At 41.1% G+C, this 19,645-nt stretch overlaps 1 protein-coding gene across 2 annotated transcripts in view; it reads right to left on the bottom strand.

Moving 5' to 3' along the window:
* LOC118880860 (ubiquinol-cytochrome-c reductase complex assembly factor 1) overlaps positions 1 to 19,645 on the bottom strand; it is a 95,101-nt gene that overhangs the window by 39,756 nt on the left and 35,700 nt on the right. For both annotated transcript variants that reach the window (XM_036824952.1, XM_036824953.1), the window contains 2 exons: positions 18,706 to 18,763; positions 3,766 to 3,874 (listed from right to left, as the gene is read on the bottom strand). In XM_036824952.1, coding sequence (XP_036680847.1) covers positions 3,766 to 3,874; positions 18,706 to 18,763 — 167 coding nt within the window. The remainder of the gene's footprint in view (positions 1 to 3,765; positions 3,875 to 18,705; positions 18,764 to 19,645) is intronic.

Raw genomic sequence — 19,645 nt, 5'->3', positions numbered from 1 at the left:
ATAAAAAGCAAATTTTTGGAAAGCGAAAATTTTCCCACCAAATGAGACTGGAACTCTAATTTCAAAGGATTTCTTGATCCAAATTTCTTTTTTTTTTTTTTTTTTTTTTTTTTTTTTTAAATTTTTTTTTTTTTTTTTAATTTTTATTTATTTATTTATTTATTTATGGCTGTGTTGGGTCTTCGTTTCTGTGCGAGGGCTTTCTCCAGTTGCGGCAAGCGGGGGCCACTCTTCATCGCGATGCGCGGGCCTCTCACTATTGCGGCCTCTCACTATTGCGGTCTCTCTTGTTGCGAAGCACAGGCTCAGACGCGCAGGCTCAGTAATTGTGGCTCACGGGCTTAGTTGCTCCGCGGCATGTGGGATCTTCCCAGACCAGGGCTCAAACCCGTGTCCCCTGCATTGGCAGGCAGACTCTCAACCACTGAGCCACCAGGGAAGCCCCCAAATTTCTAATGTGTTATTAATTCACATTCTCAATCTTCCCCACACAAATCCACTCAAGTAAAGTAAGGGCCTCTAAGAATTCTTTGGCATAAGAAAAATCACCACTACATTGATCAGTCTTATAAATTCTACTTTTTATATGAGTTTTCTTAAAGATGCCAAATAACACAGAAATAGATTTGCAAATTACCACCTTCACATCATAGGTTTTCAAAGCTGAAAAGAAACTTGGAAATCATGTAGCTACCCGCCCCCCAAGTTTTTTTTTTTTTTTAACCAAGAAACTGAAGCAAGGGGAAGAGAAAAGACTTGCCAGCCAGGGTCAGAACCAGGCCAGACTGGCTCCCTCTGGCTGCTACTCTTCTCCAGCCACATGCCATTCTTCTCCAGCCTAATCTTCTCATTTCTTTAGGGTGTACAAACGCCAAAGACTGAGGTCCCCTCTACACACACACAGTCACACTCACAACTTAGAAGTGGCTAATATATAATTTTCTTGCCTGTATAAAAGGGTGTCTGTTTATAGCATGAGGTTGGAAAGGGAGGAGCAAATCAGTTATAACAGAAACGTAATAATATTAATTCCCCAACTCTTTCAAATCTCTATTATTTTTTATAAATTTATTTATTTATTTATTTATTGGCTGTGTTGGGTCTTCATTGCTGCGTGCGGGGTTTCTCTAGTTGCAGCGAGCGGAGGCTACTCTTCATTGTGGTGCGCAGCCTTCTCACTGTGGTGGCTTCTCTTGTTGCTCGCGGAGCACGGGCTCTAGGTGCGCGGGCTCAGAAGTTGTGGCGCACCAGCTTAGTTGCTCCGCGGCATGTGGGATCTTCCCAGATCAGGGATCGAACCCGTGTCCCCTGCATTGGCAGGCAGATTCTTAACCACTGAGCCACCAGGGAAGTCCCTCTATTATTTTTAAATCATCTTTTATTTATAGTCTTTGTAACTAAACTTGAGCTTGGCATTCCTGTTCACGAAGACAAATTTAAGAGTCTATACTTGGGGAGCATTATGGGTCATCTGAAACCCTGCTATTCAACGTGTGGTTGCCCCTCCCCCACCCAGTCCCACCAGTGGAATTGGCATCACCCAAAGCTTTTTAGAAATGTAGACTCTCTGGTCTCACCAAAAACCTACTGAATCAGAATTTGTATTTTAACAAGATCCCCAGGTGAACTGTAGGCTCATTAAAGTTTGAGAAATGCTGGTCTAACACACTTCTCTATAGGACAGCATCATATGTAGAACAATTGAGATAGAAAAAAATGGTTGGATAAAATGGGAGAAAAAAAAAAGAAAGGCTAATTCCTGCAGGACTGCATTGATGTACACCTGGACCAGAGACTAATAAACCGAGTATGATCTATCTGACAAATAAGTTGGCTTTAAAACAGAATTTCAGAGGCTGAAGTTCAATTTATTCATTCATTCAACAAGTATTTATTTATCCAATGTTTACTGTGTAAACAAAAAACTGGATAAGACAGGTTTCCTGCCTTTATAAAGCATACAGTCAAGTAGAAGGGACATTATAAAGTAACATGGGAGAAGGTTCAAATTGCTGAACCTTGGTGATGGAGATATATATATATGTAGGTCCCAAAGGAAATTCGTTTGGGGGTGGAGGTGGGGTAGAGTAAAAGGTTCCTGTGGTCCAGGAATTGACAACCTATGACTCATTAAGCTATTCAGGTTGGGGACAGCTGTGGTCCACATGGCTCTAGTGGTCCCACCTCCAGCAGAGTTTAATCAACAGTGATAAGAAAACAGACTAACTCATAGAAGAACTACTGTGTAACTGCATGGCAGTCAGCCGAGGCTTTGGCTGGCCAGGGGGTATCATTGGTCATCATTAAATGGGATGATTTGAGACTGCCAGCACTACTGTATATCCACTGTGAGCTGCCACAGAGTTGGGTAGTAAGTACTTGAGGGCATGTGGGACACTCAGCTGGATGAATAGCTTGAAGACTGCTGATCCCACTCTGGGCAGCTAAACAGCAGTAAGGTATGACAGTGAGAAAAATGAAGAAGGAAGCAAAGAGTGTAATTACAAAGACAGGTGAATACTGACTCCAAAACAGACGATTATAATGACGAAGATGATGATGACAGCAGCTAAAACTTTGAAATATGCTATCATCTTCTTAGAATAAACAGAAATGCTAATGGTCTGCTGTCCCAGAGAAAGGCATGTAAATGTCAGTGAAGCTATCTAAAGATGAATCCATGTCTACTGTGCTTTCTATATATGCATTTCCTCCAAAGTCATGAGAATCTGAAAATACCCTCAATCCAGATTCTCAGTAGGCAACCATCATTTCCATGATATAGTCTCAAAGACTATAATTTCACACATAGAGTGAGCACATGATACCATCAGACAATAACATAGGAAGTGTGTGAAAATAATTATAGTAGATAAAAGTAAGACATGGGAGATCTCCCACTTAATTCCCATGCAGCATGGAAAGATCTCCAAGATATACTGTTGAGTAAAAAAAAAGTTGCATTTAAGTGCATAGAGGATGATATCATATATGATAAAATATATACACGCAAAACCACGGAACTTTGCGCTGTAATGAAAGAAACCAAGTTAACCCATTTTGTGACCCTGTCTGATGGTTTGGCTTTAGATGCTCCCAAGCTAGGAGGCAATGATATGGGAAAAAACAAGGAACTACAATCTACTAAAACACGGTCTAGATACACAAAATACACAATATACACAAAGGAAGAGATTACTATTTATATAACCAACTGTATCCTAATGTTTTGGTTTTGGTTTTCTATTCTGTTATATACATACTACATATTCCCCTTTCTCAGGTTATTAAATATACTAATGTACCTTTTCAGTAGATACCTTGCCAAAGTATTCTAGGTTGTCAGTGATCAAGAAGCTTGTTTTTAAGTTCTTGAGGACAGTGCAGGCCCCATGCCAGGGTCTTTCCATCCAAACTAATTGTGAACTGACACACTGAACTGGTATCAAAGGCAAAGTGTCCTAAAACTGGATTATTATTATTTGATTTTATCTGTTCACCAAATCCATCTCTCCTATCACCATGATTTGGACTTAATAATCCCATCTCCGTACATAGGATGTACTCACATTGACAAATCATGATAATGTGTGCAAATACATAAATAAAGTGTCTGTAGCATGCCAGTCTTCATAGAGGCAGAAGTGACTCTAGGTGAATTACCACTTGACATCAGGCCATTCTAGAACAGATAAAACTTCAACTCAAGTCAGGCAATCCCTCATTGGAGTTTTCCAGGACCAGAATCTGATAGCATGCACTTACCCCCATGATTCTGCCACGCTGCTCAACATCCTCCCACATAAAATGAACTATGATACGACACATGTATTTCCCACTCCGGCCTTCCTGCTTCATTCGGACTAGACACATCCTGGGTGGGAAGAAGACATAAAGAGTTACTGGCTGTTTGCATTTTTCATATCACACATTTCCACTGAAAGTCAGCTCATCTGAGTGATTTTATCAAAGGGCACAGAATCAAAAAACTAGAAGTGATTAAAAAATATCTTTTATTGAGCTATAACATAGACACTGAAAAGTACATAAATCTTAAGTGTACAGCTTGATGAATTTTTACATATAATATACACCCATGTAAGTACCACTCACATCAAGACATAGATTATTTAGAGCACCTCAGAAGGCTCCCTCATACATGAAAGGGACCACTTTTAGTTGTTTAAAGATAAGTCTGAGTCCTTCATTTTACTGATGAAAACAGGAGTTCTAAAGAAGGAAAATGATTTGCCCAACACCACAGAGCAGTCTATAAAGGTGGGTATAGTACTGAGCTGTCCCATATGGAAGCCACTAGTTACATGTGGCTATTGAACACCTTAAATATGGCTAGTTCAAACTGAGATGTGGTATAAGTTTAAGATGTCAAAGATCCAGTTCAGGAAAAAGGAATATAAATATCTCAAATTTTTTACATTGCTTACATGTTGAAATATTATCAGGTATATTGAGTTAAAGAAAACCTATAATTAAAATTAGTTTCATTTTTTTCTTTTCACTTTTTTAAATGGAGCTACTAGCAACTTTTTTTTGTTTTTTTTTTTTTTTTTTTTTTCTGCAGGTTCTTATTAGGCATCAGTTTTATACACATCAGTGTATACATGTCAATCCCAATTGCCCAATTCAGCACACCACCATCCCCACCTCACCGCAGTTTTCCCCCCTTGGTGTCCATATGACCATTCTCTACATATGTGTCTCAACTTCTGCCCTGCAAACTGGCTCATCTGTACCATTTTTCTAGGTTCCGCATACATGCATTAATATACGATATTTGTTTTTCTCTTTCTGACTTACTTCACTCTGTATGACAGTCTCTAGATCCATCCATGTCTCAACAAATGACTCAATTTCGTTCCTTTTTATGGCTGAGTAATATTCCATTGTATATATGTACCACATCTTCTTTATCCATTCGTCTGTTGATGGGCATTTAGGTTGCTTCCATGACCTGGCTATTGTAAATAGTGCTGCAATGAACATTCGGGTGCATGTGTCTTTTTGAATTACGGTTTTCTCTGGGTATATGCCCAGTAGTGGGATTGCTGGGTCATATGGTAATTCTATTTTTAGTTTTTTAAGGAACCTCCATATTGTTCTCCATAGTGGCTGTATCAATTTACATTCCCACCAACAGTGCAAGAGGGTTCCCTTTTCTCCACACCCTCTCCAGCATTTGTTGTTTGTAGATTTTCTGATGATGCCCATTCTAACAGGAGTGAGGTGATACCTCATTGTAGTTTTGATTTGCATTTCTCTAATAATTAGTGATGTTGAGCATCTTTTCATGTGCTTCGTGGCCGTCTGTATGTCTTCTTTGGAGAAATGTCTATTTAGGTCTTCTGCCCATTTTTGGATTGGGGTGTTTGTTTCTTTGATATTGAGCTGAATGAGCTGTTTATTAGCAACTTTTAAATGTGTGACTTGCATTATATTTCTGTTGGATAGTACCCATCCAGAATATAGATGACAGAAAGTATTATGATTTCATCTGTATAATTATCAAATTGTTTCCCCCATTAGAATGTAAGTTCCATTGAAGGCAGACATCAAGTCTGGGTTTTTTTGGGTTTTTTTTAATCATTGTATATCTAGGGCTTAAGTATAGTATGCACTCAATATATATTTTCTGAATAAATAAATGAATAAAACATCTCAGGGCCAAGTTTAGGGCTCTTTCCCCTATACCACATTGCCTCTAATCAGTCCAGAATGCCCTCTGCTTAAGACCTTACATAAGAATGTAAGAATTATATTATGTTTTATTAATTAATAAATACAATATTATATTTAATTATACATAAGAATATAAACAGGGTCACCAACTTTCCAAGCTAGTTCCTAATCTCATTCTTATGACCATACGTATTTCTATTATCTCTTGTTAAATAGTTATTAAGCAGCTACAATAGGACTACTCACCTAAAAGACAACTCCTACTATAATTATGGAGTATTCAGTCTAAACCGACAATTCTATCTCCATACACAATTAATCCTGCCCATTTAAATCTACTAGCAATAGTAAGGTCCAATGGAATGATTCCAGCCTGGCCTGCCTCAACATCTCTGTTAATGACTAAGATGGAGAAAAGAAAACGTACTTATCAAATTTGTAGATTGCAAGAAGCTGGGCAGGAAGACAAATATGTTGGATGACCCAACCATGAACCAAAAATACTTCAACAGACTGTTTCAATGGGCTAAATCTAACAGGGATAAATCTAAGGTCCTGCACTTGGGTCTAAAAGAACAGCTGTGGAGGTACAGGATTGGTGAGTCATGCCCACCTATGTGTGAAAAAAGCCTTACAGGCTTACGTTGACAGTATACACTGAAGGGGAGTCAAGAAGATGATATGGTTGCCCCCCAAATTAATGTGATTTTAGAAACAGTAATGCAAATATAATATCTTCATGTACAACGTGAGATTTCTGTTCTATTCAGCGCACGTCAGACTCTAATTGGAATACTGTCGACAGTTTTGAACATTATATTTTAAGAGACAAGAGGAAGAGTTGTAAGATCAGAAGATATTTAACCTGGAGAAAAACAGGACAGTTGCCTTAAATATTGCAGAAAAGTGATTAGACTGTTTATCCAAAAGGTAGAATCAGAACTAATGGGTGGGTCACAGAGGGAGAAAAACTACTCAACATTGAATGTTGAAAGTAAAAACTTTCTAATAGGGGAGTTTCTGAAGATTTGAATAATGTAATGGATGACCTCAAAAAGTAGAGAATTTGCAACTCAGCTATCTATCTGACGGAAGGCTGACTTACACGATCTCTAAAGTCCCTTCTAACCTCGGGATTTGCTGATGCTGTGATTCTAAATTTGTAACCTCTGAACCCAGTTAGTGCCTAAGAAATAACACTTTGTGACAATAAAAACAGGTCATGGAAAAAGACTTGGCCACTTTATATGATATAGAGCATATTCCAAGGCAGAAACAAACTGGGGAAAGTTCAACAGTCCTTTTTCATAAGATTTTTCTTAAAGTTAACCAAAGTTAGCCTCTCCACCTGAAAAGACGCTGTGTGTTTTGATGCTTAAGTGTCGTCAGAGGCCAATTCATCAACAGCAATAGTGAGGTAATGGAATTCTTCATTTATATGAAAATTCTGTAGCTTGTTAATACACCTGCCCTCTGAGGTTTAAAAGGCACAGATTTTCTCAGACCATAAACTTACTAACTATATCAACATGGAGTGAAGTGTTTTTTGTTTCAGAGCAGTTTGTTTTATAGCGCTTACAGTCAAATGGTTATCTGGGTTGAAAAGGTAAAGCAAATTGAAGATACTTTCAAGATGCTGACTGACACTAAATTCACTCAATGGACATAAATTGAGTTCCTACTGTGTGGAGATTAGAGTGATGGTTAACAAGAGCCCAGCTTCCAAGGAGCAGTTAGTCTCCTTAGGGGAGACAAGAGCCCTAAGAGAGAACGCAGTAAGTACCCGTCCAAGAGGAACACAAAGTGCAATGGAGTTTGAGAGGATTACTCTTGGCTGAGTGGGATCAGGGAAAGCTTCATGGAAAATGAAACATTGTACCTGGGGCTTGGAAAGGTGAGCTGCAGTTGGACAGATAAAAGATAAAGAGAATTTCCAGCAGGTGGAACATTATGAGCAAAGACAGGGCCGTGGAAAGCTCAGCACATGGATGGGACAATACCTAGATTTTGTGGAAGGGAAGTATAGGAAACAGAAAAATATGCCAGAAAGGTCATGAAGGGCTTTAAAATGTCATGCTAAAAGTCTGGACTTCACTCAGTAGACAAAGGAGAGCCACTGAATGTTTTTCAGGAAGAAGGGGTGTAATAAGATTAGGGGTGTAATAAGACCTTGGCTTTAAGAACAGATAAGTCTCTCAGAAGTTAACCCTTTCTTTCTTCCCAGCTGGAAACCCTTTCTTTCCAAGGCTGAAAAATGACAAATTTGGTGAATATTTACTTCAGTAGAACTATGGTATTCACAATTGTCTGATCCAGAAATTTAAACTAAGTGTGCATCTACCTTTTGAGAGAAATGCAACAGCAAAGTTTGCTGCAACCTGCACCTAATTTTGCTGATACTAAGAGTTTAAAAACTATAAATTCAAGCCTGATAAATGAATGAAGGGCAAATTCTAATTATTCCTAAAACACTGTACCTAATTAGTTCAGTAGACAATTGATGACAATTTGAAAACACTATCAAATATAAAGTTCTACAGTAAATTTCATCTCACATAGTTAAAGTTATAAAATCAAAACAATCAGGGGCTTCCCTGGTGGCGCAGTGGTTGGGGGTCTGCCTGCCAATGCAGGGGACACGGGTTCGAGCCCTGGCCTGGGAAGATCCCACATGCCACGGAGCAGCTAGGCCCGTGAGCCACAACTGCTGAGCCTGCGCGTCTGGAGCCTGTGCTCCGCAACAAGAGAGGCCGCGATGGTGGGGGGCCCGCGCACCGCGATGAAGAGTGGCCCCCGCTCGCCACAACTAGAGAAAGCCCTCGCACAGAAACGAAGACCCAACACAGCCAAAAATAAATAAATAAATAAGTAAATTAAAAAAAAAAAAATCAAAACAATCAGTCTTCTCATCAACAGGCAGTGTACTGAAGATAACCATGAGTTCTACTGGGAAAATAAGATTCTGATCCACAGGGCTGTCCATTCATCCACCATCACCAAACTCAGCTAACTAAAGGCTCAACTTATTTTTGTCCTGAATTTGTGAATCAAATTCTCTAGGTAGTTAAGGACAGAAAAGTCGTCTTGTTGTGAAGAACTTTTGTGTTTGTCCTCTTCAAGGAAAAAGCATAGCTGAAGGCTGGGGCCCACATCTTAGACAGTCAGCTGCCTGGAATGTCCAGATCAAGCTGAAGGTCAATTCTTAGGATACCTAACCTTGAAGCCTACAAGTTCAGTCTATTCCTTTCTTTGTTTAGTAAATGTTTTGAATAGATAATACATGCACATGTTAAAAAAAACATTAAGTCCCCTTCCTACCCACATCTCCCAATCACCAGGTTCCTCTCCCTAAGGCAACCACAGTTAGCAGCTTCTTAGGAAACCTTCCACATGTAATCTATATATATACCAACTTAGTGTATATGTACTCTTTTTACATAAATAGTAGCTTCCCTTTTCTCCCCATTTCCCACAATGGTAGCATTCTACATACACTTTTCTTACATTGAAAAAACAATCTGTTACAGAAGGATGGTGGTGAAGAAATCTCAACTCCAACTCTGTGTTTCATCCACAGATACTACAGTCACCCCAGTGAGACCCTTTTTAGGATAATAGAGTTGTAGTAATTTATTTAGCAGTTGTTAGGGTAACATCTGATCTAGGCTGAATTCAGCTTATCTGGCAATTTTTTCCTATTCTAATAAGACTAAGAAATAGGAAGAAAGCAAAAACAACCCTTTAATAGCAAAAATGGACAAGTGCTGCAATTAACAGCTAACACAACTATGTGCCAGGCACTGTGCTAAGTGATTCAGATACATTATTTCATTTAATCCTTACAACAACTATAGGAGGCTGGTATTCTTACTGTCCCCACTTTATAGTTGAGGAAACTGAGTCTTAGAGAAGTAACTTGCCCAGAGTTACAAAACTTAAGTGTCAAAGCTGAGATCTGAACCCTAATAATCTGATCCCAGAGTTATACTGTTTTTCTGCCTCTTTAATGACTAGAACGAACCTTCCAAAATCCATTTACCTTGTTTTTCATTTAATCCTCCCAAGGGCAATAATTTAAGTTTCAAAACTAGCATCATATTAGAAATAAAATATCAGAAGGGAAAAGACTGGCTAACCTGAGGCAAACACACCTACAACAGCAAAATGTAACTGCTGGCAGACTAAAAGGAAAGAACCTAAAAATGTATTTAAAACAAACACACACAAAAATAAATAAATAAAACAAACACAACAGCAGTTCAACAGGGAGGCTATAGCTACGAGTACAACTCAAAGAAGGCAGCCTGGCAAAATACAGTTAAGAGTTACCAGAACCGGGACTTCCCTGGTGGTCCAGTGGTTAAGACTCCGTGCTCCGAATGCATGGGGCCCTGGTTCGATCCCTGGTCAGGGAACTAGATCCGGCACGCAGCAACTAAGACCCAGCACAGCCAAATAAATAAATTTTTTTTTTTTTTAGAAAAAGAGTTATCAGGACCTCCTGAATGATCCAGAATAGGTTAAAGTATGTTGGAAGGTGAAAAGAAAATGAGTAAAACAAGTTCAAAATGGTAAACAAAAAAGATTTGATGGTCCTGGTACCCACTACAAAACAAAGCCAACACGTGTCACAGGCTCTGCCCATACAATATGTTTGAGTCATTAAGTAAACTATTCCACAATTGAGAATACTAGGTTTAAATAAAAGATCAGGACAGCTCTACTTCAATTTACATCATGGATGCATTCCTCATAATAAATGCTTAAATTAAATGTTGAGAGGTCAAGTTACATTTTGCTACTGATTAATTTGCTACTTCATAATTTCAGAGCTGTTCTGGGGGGAAGAGGAAGGGGGAGAGGGGAGACTTCAATGCTAAAACATAATAAAAATTGCCCTTAAGAATGCAAAAGAAACTTTAAAAAGAGACAATATTCCACTCAAACCTAAAACTGCTCTAAAACATAAAGTCTATTTTTTAGAAAGAGACAATCTAGTAATTTTAAAATTCTTGTATTAAATAATTAATTTAATCATTCATTTAACAAGTATCTATTTAGTACCTACTCCGAGTATAGACTTAATCTATGCATAAACTACTCTCTGTTTAGGAGCAATTCCGGTTGCCCCTCCCGAGTTTGATGATGCTGTTAACCCACAGTTTATTATTGAGGTTTTGAGCTTCACAGTACTGTCCTTGTCTCTCAGTGATTCCAGCGCCTCATAAATAATGCTGATCTCTTTTACATATAAGTAAAGCAAATAACCCAGTTAGCAAAGTAAAGAAAAAAAGGAGTGTTCAAACCCTAGTCCGATGGTTCTCTAATATCTAAAAGACAGGGGGAAAGGGAAGAAAGACTCATTCACTAGGAGTCTCAAAATATAAAGGGCTAAGATGTAAATTTTGCCTTATGGCAAATAGTAATAATGATTATTACCATTTATTAAGTCCTCTAATATGAGACTTGTCACTGTAAGATGCATTTTCATTCACCACCTCTTTCAATGTACATCACCATCTAAGTATAACTGTCCCCATTTCACAGGAAAGAAAACTGACACTCTGAGGAGGTTAAGTACCTAAAGGTTGCTCAGTGAAGGAGAGGGGAGCTGGAGTGAAGCCTGGGCTCCCCCTCTCTGCCTCAAGCCACAGTGCCTCCCAGGGCAGTGTCAGTATTGACTGCTCCCCCATCCTGTGACAGCACAGCTCCAAGGGCCTCTTCCTGCTAGGTCAGACTCGGAGGAAGACAACACTGCCTGCAGAGTTCAAAGGAAGGAGAGTTTCCTAGCCACGCTTTTCTCCTCTCTGCCCAAATCTGGGAGGGAAGAATTCTTGTTATTCCTGACTCTGACCTCCTGCCATGTCCTGGCAGCTCTCAGCATCCTGTCTCACTTGCTCGGCTTGGGCCTTCTGACAATGCCAGTTGTGTTTTGGCCTTGTTTCTCCCTCATGGTAGTTTATAAGCCGCTCAGAGAGGATCTGATTTTGAATTCAATGAAGACTAGTGGGCACTTGGGCAGGTGTGTCACTCTGGCTGCTATGAAGGAATCCCAAAGGGACTTTCACGTAGCTTGTTTCCCTTACTCCGCCACCGGCTGGGGCCAAGAAAGCAGAGCTGACATGGCCACACTCAAGTCTCAGCAGTGTGCTAATGAATGAGTTTATTTATTTGTGAGCTGGCATGCTGACCCTTTCCTGGGGCTGTGTGCATGGCTATCTCCACCTGGTTTCCTAAACTCCCTCCCCACCAAGCCTACCCTTTATGTGGGGAGCATGGGGGCCACAGGACAGTCTGTGGGCAAACAGACAAGTGGGGCAAGGCACTTCCTTAAGCCATCTCACCTGACAGAGAGCCTCCTCCAAGAGCTACACCTGGCCTGTGGCCTGCTTGTCACATCCACTATAACGAACAAGCTCCTGGGGAGCAGGTACCAGTGCTCTTAGGTTGTGCAATGTTGGTAAAATGATGCTGCGCAGGCCTTTGGTTTGGGCAAAAAGCTACGTGTGTGTGTGTGTTTAAACAGAGCGACTCTGGCTGGGGGAGGCAGAGATAGGATGTGCACATGGCCCGGGCTCACCATATACAGCAGGTCTGGAGCTGCTGGAATCCAGCATGAGCTCGAAAGCCCTACAGCTACATCAGAACTGCTGTGGTGGTGTTAAAGAGCCCTCTTGAAAAGGCCAGGAGTGTCTGCCAGGGCGGTTCTCTGGCTGGACTGAGACTGGACCCAGTCTGTTTTCCAACCCCTTCCACCTCCACACTTTACTTCTTTCTCTTCGTTCCCAGAGGCTTCTTCCCTTAGGCTTATAAAAATGTTCCAGTGTTTCCCCATCTTAAAACAAAAAAACAAATAACAAAATGCTTCCCCCCTCCATCCTGTTTCTCCCTCTAGTGATCATCCTCTCATCTTTCTTTCTCAGTTGGGACATCTTAAAAAGTAGTTTACAATTAATTCTTCCTCTCCTAATAACTCCTCAAGACCCCATGTCCTCTAGTTCTAGACCCCAGAGGGCCAATGCAACTGCTTTCTTTGACTATCCCCAGGCTGCCTCCCTTCCCCGTGCTCCAAAAGATCTGTATGTCTGCTTATCAAACACGGCCCTTGGCACCCTGTATGTACTATTTTCAGGTTTACTTGTTGCCTCTCCCAGGACACACACAGTGAATGCTAAGAAACACAGTTTCATACAGTTGCTGGTCGGTGGTATGCAGTTCAAATTCAGGGCCACAGACTCCCATCCCACGACCACCGAAAAGGGACACGCATGCAGGAAGCAAAGTGTTGCAGAAGGAGCAGTTCGCAGAGTCAGTTTTGGATTTGAGTCTCGGATCCTCCATTACGGATAAAGAGGCCTGTGAAAAATCCTTTAAAATCGCCAAGATCATCTCCCCATTTGTAAAATGAGGGAGCTGGACTAGATCTGCGGTTTTTAAACTGTGCTCTGAGTTTCCAGGGAGCTACGTAAGGGTCCCTTATCAGTGGGCGTGTTGGGAAGACCTGAAGTGAGCAGGTCATTCCCACTTCTTCAACCCAACTAGCAATCCTTTTATCTATTCATACACTGTGGCTGAGCATAAAAGCTCATCTGTAAAAAGGGCTCTGCTGGTTTCCTAAACTCCCTCCCCACCAATGCTTTTTCTGCCTGCAATGCTTTTTCATCCACTCTTTGACTTGCTAACTTCTACTCATTATTCAGGGGTCAGTTTAAATGTCATCTCTTCAGTGAAGCCCTCCCTGAGTAAGCCACACCCCCTCAACTAAGTTATGTATCCCTCTTCCCCCACAGAGCCCTGTCACTTACTCTCACAGCACCCATCCCAGTTGTATTTTATTAATGACTTCTTTCAGGTCTCTCCCCCACACCCTCAGCCCTATGAGGGCAGGGAACAAATCTGCTGCATACCGTAGGTTCAATTAGAAAACAAATGCTGTAATTTTATGGATTTATGTTTAAGAATAAGCAGGTACTTAACTAAGTAATAAATAGTATCACTAATATTAAATATTATTCGTATTAATAAATAATTATCTAATTAGATACTTCAGTAGTTTTAGTTACCAATGAGGAAAGCAACTTAAAGCAACTCAAAGTTAGCCAGACCCATACTTGAACTTCCTCTCTACCATGTACTAACTAGTTCTGTGGCCAAGCTCTCTGACTGCTCTCAGTCTTTGATCTCTCATGTAAACAGGAATAAAGCAGTTATAAGAATGTGTGAGATAATATAAGTAAATAATTTTTAAAATAGTACTGTAAAGGGCCTAGTAGTTATTGTATTTATGATATACCTGACTTTAAAATAATTTTTAAAAATACAAACTGCGGGGCTTCCCTCGTGGCACAGTGGTTGAGAATCTGCCTGCCGATGCAGGGGACATGGGGTGGAGCCCTGGTCTGGGAAGATCCCACATGCCACGGAGCAACTGGGCCCGTGAGCCACAACTACTGAGCCTGCGCGTCTGGAGCCTGTGCTCCGCAACAAGAGAGGCCGCGATAATGAGAGGCTCGCGCACCGCGATGAAGAGTGGCCCCCACTTGCCGCAACTGGAGAAAGCCCTCACACAGAAACAAAGTCCCAACACAGCCAAAAATAAATAAATAAATAAATAATAATTAAAAAAAAAAAAAATACAAACTGCATTTTCCTCTCCACTCTACCTCCATCATGGGCATATTCTAATTTTATTTATTCCATTCCATTTTCTAAAATTAATTTCTGCATCTATAACATACTAGTGTTCCATGACATATTTTAAAATGGGGGTCTCTGCAAATCTATTAATACTTAGAACACCAACATAAATTCTACCTACATACATCTCACCCCCCAGGGAAACTTAAGTAGGCGCAGAGCTTTGCCACTCTCCCCACTAACAGGCAGTGGCACCGACCCTTCCAATTGCCATAGGAGCCAAGTCAGATCTGAGGCCATAGATTATTTAATCAACATTTATCGAGCCAAAGAAATATCTCATTTTCATATCTCTCCAAAAGGAAAATAAAAATAATTCTTTTTTTTTTTTTTTTTTTTTTAATTTATTTATTTATTTATTTATTTATGGCTGTGTTGGGTCTTCGTTTCTGTGCGAGGGCTTTCTCTAGTTGCGGCAAGTGGGGGCCACTCTTCATCGCGGTGCGCAGGCCTCTCACTATCGTGGCCTCTCCCGTTGCGGAGCACAGGCTCCAGACGCGCAGGCTCAGCAATTGTGGCTCACGGGCTTAGTCGCTCCGCGGCATGTGGGATCTTCCCAGACCAGGGCTCGAACCCGTGTCCCCTGCATTGGCAGGCAGATTCTCAACCACTGCGCCACCAGGGAAGCCCAAAAATAATTCTTGGTCTCAATAAATTCACCATCCACAAGGAAGATTGACACATATATGATAAAATATAAAAATGTTATGTGATGAGTGCTATAAGAAAGGTAACCAAAATATTAAAGGAACTCAGAAGAGGAAATAACTCTGCCTTCAGAGGGAAGGAAAGGCTTCAAAGCAGAGATATCTGAGTTGGATATTGAACAAAAAATAGGAGTTTGTCAGGTGGAGAGGAAGGAGAAGGACTTTCTAGGCAGGAGAAAACTTTGTGCAGAAGACCTGAAATTTCTATTACACAGTTTAATTTTTTCTTGCAGGGGAGGGAGTGATGGTGGTAGTGGTACCAGACGAGAGTGGCACAGGTGGCATATTTGGTGGGATATGAATGCCATGCTAGGAAACATACTTTATCCTGAGAACAATGGAGAATATTAAGGAGAGTGTGTGTGTGTGTGTGTATACTAATCCAATTTGTATTGAGAAGACCAATAGCACAGGAAGAGGGAAGTTGAAGGCCAAACACCAGTTTTCAGGTACTGTTACTTGTAACCCAGTGAAATCAATTTAGTGGGTGACATCTTGAATTTCTGTTTTAAATGAATTCAAATGGAGTAGAAAATATCAGAGATCATCTGACATTGTAAGGATAAGTTTTACAAAACGTTTGTGTCAGATACATGTGTGTGTTCTGGATTGCAATGTAAAATGCATTTGTTACTATGGGTCATGGTCAAAAAAGTTGCAGATGGTGAAACTGGTGCCTGACCAGATGAAGGGAGTGAGGGAAAAGTCAAAGAGGCTTCCCAGGTTTCTGGTGTGGGTACCTGAATGGATCACAATGCCACTGTCCCAGACAGGGAACAAAGGAGGAGGTTGGCTTTTATCAAGTCCACATGGGAATGCTGGAAACCCCACACAGCAACCTCTCTCAGCATTTTTTCAGTAGCCATGGTGAATACTAATTTTGTTCAGCAAAGACAAAGGACACATAGTCACCAAAGCTGCAAGCTCACAAGAATACACAACTGATAAGGGCTTTCTAGGAACTGGAGGGGTTCCAGTCCTAAATCCCAATACACATAAAAACTTGGGAACCAGAGAAAGCAGACAGGATAAGGGAAACATCAACACCTCTTACAGGAAACTAACAGGATATGAGAAATCCTGTCCCTATTCTGAGAGCCAACAGGGAGTCATCACCCTTGGGAACCTAAGCAAGCTTTCTGCAAGGTCCACTGCCAGGGTATTCTAGTTCTGTGGGTTTTTTTTTTTTTTTCCACGGGCGGGGCGGGGGGGCAGATTCTATTTTTATGACTGCTTTCTAAGCCTCCCCACCTCTCCCTCACACTACCACCCACAGGAGGTATTTCAACCCTGCACATCCCTAGCAAGTCCACTGAGCCCTGTAATACTGGATTTGGTGATCCCTCAGTTACCCTCCTGGAGCTTCAGGCTAAGAAAACAGGACTTAGAAGAGCATAGCTTTTCTGCAGACTTGGGGTGGATCCCTTTTTCCCTCTAAGAGAGTTTCCCCAATTCTTCTTGGAGGATCATAGCACAATTGGACACTAAAGTAACTTTCTGGTGACCCTTTCTACTACATTCCTCCACAAACCAGCCCTTCAGACAACTTGTCTGAGTGCTTCAGACAACTTGGCTGCCCTCAAATACTCCATGTTCTTGTACATGTTCTATGTTTTGCTCCTAATAATTCCCTCAACCCAAATGCCCTCCTTTTCTCTGACAGAAATTCTACTCACCCTTCATGGTACATCTCAAATGTCACCTCTACCACAGAGCAACTCTTTATCCAATATGTACTTCCTCATCCACCAAATTTGGATTTAGTCACACCTCCTTGTCCTTCCATAGTATCTGCTTGTGCCTTGGGCACAGCACTTCTTTCATTGTCATCCATTACAGGCAATTGTACTGTGCCTGTTTTCCACTCGACTAAGCTTCTTGAAGGGGCACGCCATGTCATATCCTACTCTCCAGTGCCCCCCAGTCCTTAACACAATAAGAGTTTGCTGATTCATCCCACCGAAGCCCACAGGTCATGAGAACCAAGGAGGAAGGATGGAGGGGACACCAAGCATAGACAGGCCTCCCTCCCCCTACTTAACTGGTGGTGGTACTCCCCACTCCTCTGAGAAATTAAACCAACCTCAGCAAGGAAGGCTCAGCAGGCACATTTGGAAATGGTGGCTAACTTGAAAGAACTACAAGTAGTTTCAAGGTTCTCCCAGCTGCTAGCAGTCAGGTATTGACCTTGGGATGTGGTCACAAGGATTATATTTTTTATTTTGCCATCCACTCCCTCTAACACTCTGATACCTCTGGCTATTGGGCAATAAAGAGTCTTTCATTCTGACTCTGAATATTATCTTTGAGCTCCTCTGGGAACAGCCTAGCCTCCTCTCAACCCTCCCACCTTTCCAGTGAGTAATTCCACAGGGCCACCTCTGCAGTCCTCTACCCTTGAAAAAGTAGTTTTCCTCTCAGTACATCCAGCTGCCCTCCCTGAACCTTTTCCTAACCTTCACCATACAGACAGAAGGTGGTTGGCCTTCTTAGCTGCCTGACTAAAAGACATGGCACATTTCAAGGGTTTTGATAGTTGCAGCTTCCTCTGTGATCCTACAGGCACTACTTACTCAGATTTATGACAGAACTTAGCCAGTCCAATTTATAACTGACTATTATATATGTCTTATCTCCCTCACTAGACTGTGAGCTTCCTGACATAGCTTACTGACTGCCCAGGACACAGTGTACACTCAACAAACTACCGGCTTAGGAAAAAACAACATGAACTGCCACCTTAGGCCCCTTAGCCAATCTCACTGACTATGTGAGTTCAGAAGAAATATTTCAGAGGTGATCAAAACCAAAAAGTCTTTATATAGTAGTCAGTCCTGTGATGCAAAGCTCAGCTGAAGGCAGTCTCAAACAAGGGTCCTTTTGACAGGGCAACCATTCCCCACGTTCCTCAGATACTCACTACGGTCAAAGTAGTAAACTTAGTTCTCCAGAATTTACTTTCCCAAGATCTGGCAGTTCAATAAATAGTCCCCAGCCCCCACTTCAACGTCTCTCCTATATCCTTCTGACCTTTAATACTGTGTAACATTAGATGAAAAATTGATTTTTTTGGCTACTTAATTTGCAGCTGAAGAAAAAATATACTGTTTAAGGTGTTAAATATTTTTACATGCAACAAACCTGGCATGAATCTAACCTGTATGCACATTTTAGAGGTACAGGCGTAAATGTCAGTGCTATAATTTGTTATAGGTTTCTGATGACCAGCAATGAAAATGACCACGGATGCTCACAATTCAAACCACTTTTACGTAAATGTGAACTTTCCTAAAACAGCGAAGGGAAAGAACTTTCCACCCAAGCTCACAGGGTCTCTTACAGATACTGATAGCATTGTTCACTGGGTTAGGTGTTCTTTGAGAAAATCCTACAGATATTAGTTTCTTTCTGGGACTATGCTTTGACCTTTAATTAAAAAATGTGCTATAAGACACCAGTTATTAAAATGAAAGGAACAGCTTTTAATGCCTGAACAACTGCCATTTCATATAATCAGCCCTGCTGAAGGCTATACCTTAACAAGTCAGCAGTGTTTTTAAAAACAAAAATACATTTGGTGACTTCACTTAAATTGCTCACTTACCAGACATGAAGTAGAGTTATGAGAAACCATGAATTGAATGTATCAGGCATCTGACACCCTAGAAAATAACAATAAAGTATAAATATGTGAAGGTTTAGAAGAGGAATATGGACTATATTTGAAATTATCGGTAGGAATCTGTTCAACTAAAATATATGGTAGTCACAGTGCTCTCTGATTATGCTATCATAGAGAAGGCCAATGGAACCACAAGGCAAGCCCATGGGTTGAAAGAGCATTGAACGCAGTCAGACAAACAGGCTTCTAGTTCCAGCCCTGTTACCACCTTGCTGTGTGGACTGGGGGAAGTCACTTCTCTTCTCTGAGCCTCAGTTTTCTCACTTTCTATAATGTGGCCTGGATGATCTTTATAATTCCTTCCAACTGTGATTCAATGTTATTTTCCCCTCCTGGGCTCCAATTCTTCTGGAAAGCTAGGCAGACACCACCTTACCTACCCCACTTAACTAGAGGCTTTTTTTCACTTGAGCCCTGCTGAGAAATGGAAGCTCTTCTTGTCCATCTCCCTTTCCTGCTTTCTTTCTCTAAGGTGACCCAATGGGTATGCTAAATGATTCAACCAAAATAAATGATCAGAAGAAAGAAGCAGGACTCTAGGGAGCTACAGTTGAATAAGAAAGCAGATAATATCTAACGAAAGGTTGTTCACCACCCCCAGGAATGACAAACCAGGTAGGGCTTCTCCTTGGTTTAAGAAACCAAAAATCAGCTCAGGGCTTAGACATCCACGCCTCTCAATTCTCAGATCTCTAAGAAATGCCTCTGGCTGGAAGAGGGGTCCCCCACAGAATATGCCCTCCTTATTACACGGCAGGGAGAAAAGCTGGAGCAAGAGGATAAAGAAAAAAGAGAGGGCTTCCCTGGTGGCTCAGTGGTTAGGAATCCGCCTGCCAATGCAGGGGACACGGGTTCGAGCCCT

This window comes from Balaenoptera musculus, chromosome 15 (assembly GCF_009873245.2).
Source record: "Balaenoptera musculus isolate JJ_BM4_2016_0621 chromosome 15, mBalMus1.pri.v3, whole genome shotgun sequence".
Classification (NCBI taxonomy): domain Eukaryota; kingdom Metazoa; phylum Chordata; class Mammalia; order Artiodactyla; family Balaenopteridae; genus Balaenoptera; species Balaenoptera musculus.
The sequence above is the reverse complement of the archived record's forward strand: the minus strand, read 5'-3'. Positions and strand labels throughout refer to the sequence as shown.